Source organism: Bos taurus, chromosome 9 (assembly GCF_002263795.3).
Source record: "Bos taurus isolate L1 Dominette 01449 registration number 42190680 breed Hereford chromosome 9, ARS-UCD2.0, whole genome shotgun sequence".
Lineage (NCBI taxonomy): Eukaryota > Metazoa > Chordata > Mammalia > Artiodactyla > Bovidae > Bos > Bos taurus.
In genome coordinates, this window is record NC_037336.1 from 104,333,435 (window position 1) to 104,335,618 (window position 2,184).

General features: G+C 39.2%; 1 protein-coding gene across 1 annotated transcript; it reads right to left on the reverse strand.

Annotated features, from left to right (window-relative positions):
* Nucleotides 1-766: 766 nt before the first annotated feature.
* Nucleotides 767-1,699, reverse strand: OR8AR1 (olfactory receptor family 8 subfamily AR member 1). Its single transcript, NM_001390308.1, has one exon. It carries the CDS (start codon nucleotides 1,697-1,699, stop codon nucleotides 767-769), a length of 933 nt encoding a protein of 310 aa, NP_001377237.1.
* Nucleotides 1,700-2,184: the final 485 nt, after the last annotated feature.

Genomic DNA, 2,184 nt, shown 5'->3' on the forward strand with positions numbered 1-2,184 from the left:
TAACATATTCTGTAGCCAAAAATATCACTGTGTAAATTTAATCACAGTTACAACCCACAGATAAATGGACAAGTTGATGACAATTTCAATTATATTTATGACAACATATCAACTGACCAATACAATAAAAAGAGGTATATGTTATTGGTCTGGATTCAGAGAGGTGAGTAGAATACTGTAGCTTATTCAAGTATCTTCAAGAATAAAAGAAAGAACTATGGCTGGTTCAACAAACTATTCAATTTCTTTACCTATGTTGCATATAAAATATAAAACAGGAGATATTACTAAAAGAATCCTGAAATTTTGGGGAAATTTTTACAACTTTACCATGTCCACATTTTTGTCATTACATTTCTGTTTGAATGCAATGGTAAGTAAAGATACTATTGAAATAGCAAAGGGCTCCATGTAAGGAAAGCAAGAAAGAAAAGAATTGGTTAGACTGAACAGACACCCATAGCTTACCTTGGATGAGAATGACGCATAAGGAAAATAAGAGTTTTATCATTAGATGGGAAAGGTTATTGGTCCCTTGTCTGCAAGTGGTATTGGATCACTTAGGGCTGAGGATGATTCTTCAGGCAAAGAATAGGTTCACAGAGTTACATTATGTGGCAAGAGAAGAAAAGACCTCAGACCCATTAGAGATAAAGTTCTGTCAAGAATACATTAGAAAGACAAATGATATGAAAAAAGAATGGGAGAAACAGGATAAAGTCGAGCAGAGAAAAGAAAAAAGGCAAAGAAATATAAATGACTTGGTTCAGTTTGTAATTCTCTTCAGGATTTTCTTCACAGCAATTTTGACATCCTTGTTCCTGAGGCTATAAATGAGAGGGTTCAGCATGGGTACCACATTGGTGGAAAACACTGTGAAAAACTTTCCCTGATCCACAAACCCAGAAGATGGTAGCTTGACATGAGTGAGCAGCCCAAATCCATAGAATAGACTAACTGTTGTAATGTGGGAACCACAGGTGCTCAAGGCTTTGGACCAACCTTTAGATGATGGTATATGAAGGATATTGAAAAGAATCAAAGCATAAGAAATAAAGATAATGAGGCTAGATAATATGACAACTGTTCCCACAACAGCAGAAACCACAATCTCATTGGCATATGTGCTGCTGCAGGAGAGCTGGAGCAGTGGGAAGATGTCACACAGGTAGTGGTTAATTATATTGGAATCACAAAATATCAGCCTCATCATAGATCCTGTGTGGACTATGGCCCCAGCAAAACCCATCACATATGAACCAGACATCAGCTGAGAACACACCTGAGGGGACATGGCCACTGTATACAGCAAGGGCTTACAGATGGCCACATAGCGATCATAGGCCATCGCTGTCAACACATAGCACTCAGAGTTGACAAAAAAGCAGAAGAAAAACAGCTGAGACATACATCCTGTAAAGGAGATGACATTCCTGTTGGAAATAAAGCTAATTAGCATTTTGGGAGTAAAGACAGATGAGTAACAGAGATCAATGAAGGACAGATTGAAGAGATAAAAGTACATGGGTGTGTGCAGGTGTGAATTTAGACAAATTAGAATCATCAAGAATAAATTGCCCACCACAGTGACCAGGTAGTTCAGCAGAAACAGAGAAAACAGGGGTAGCTGGAGTTTAGGTTGGTCTGTCAATCCCATAAGGATAAACTCACTCACAGAGGAGGTATTTTCCATAGTCATTTACTCCACAGTCGTGGTCTAGAGGAACAGGGGCAGAAAGTGAGATTAACAAGGGAGCTTAATGGAACTTCCCTCTTTGTCTCCAGAGTGAGAGCTGGATCTCTTGGTTTATAACCCCAGGGTTGTCTACAGCAAAGCATTCAAAATACAAGACTTATGATTATTACTGCAGATTTCTCATTTTCTTCTTTCTGCCCTTAACTCCTTTTGTTTGTCTCTGTGCTGAACAAATGCAGGTAGACTCTCAGTGTCTCTGCACAACGTTCCTGCCTCTCTCCAGGCTCTGTTCAAGATAAGGGCTGAAAACAGCAATAAACAGGCAGTGTTCCCCAAAACCTTCATTTATATAGTTTGAGGTTTGAGGGGAATTGAGACAAAGGCAATTCAACATTCACCTGCTTTTTCCTCGATGGCTCACTGCCACTGAACCTTAAGGCTCCTTCTGCCCTACATTCCATGAGGTTCAAAGTTTCTGACAATGAATG

Coding starts and splice junctions, on each gene's coding strand:
- OR8AR1 (NM_001390308.1), bottom strand. CDS start 1,699: ATGACTATGGAAAATACCTCCTCTGTGAGTGAGTTTATCCTTATGGGA.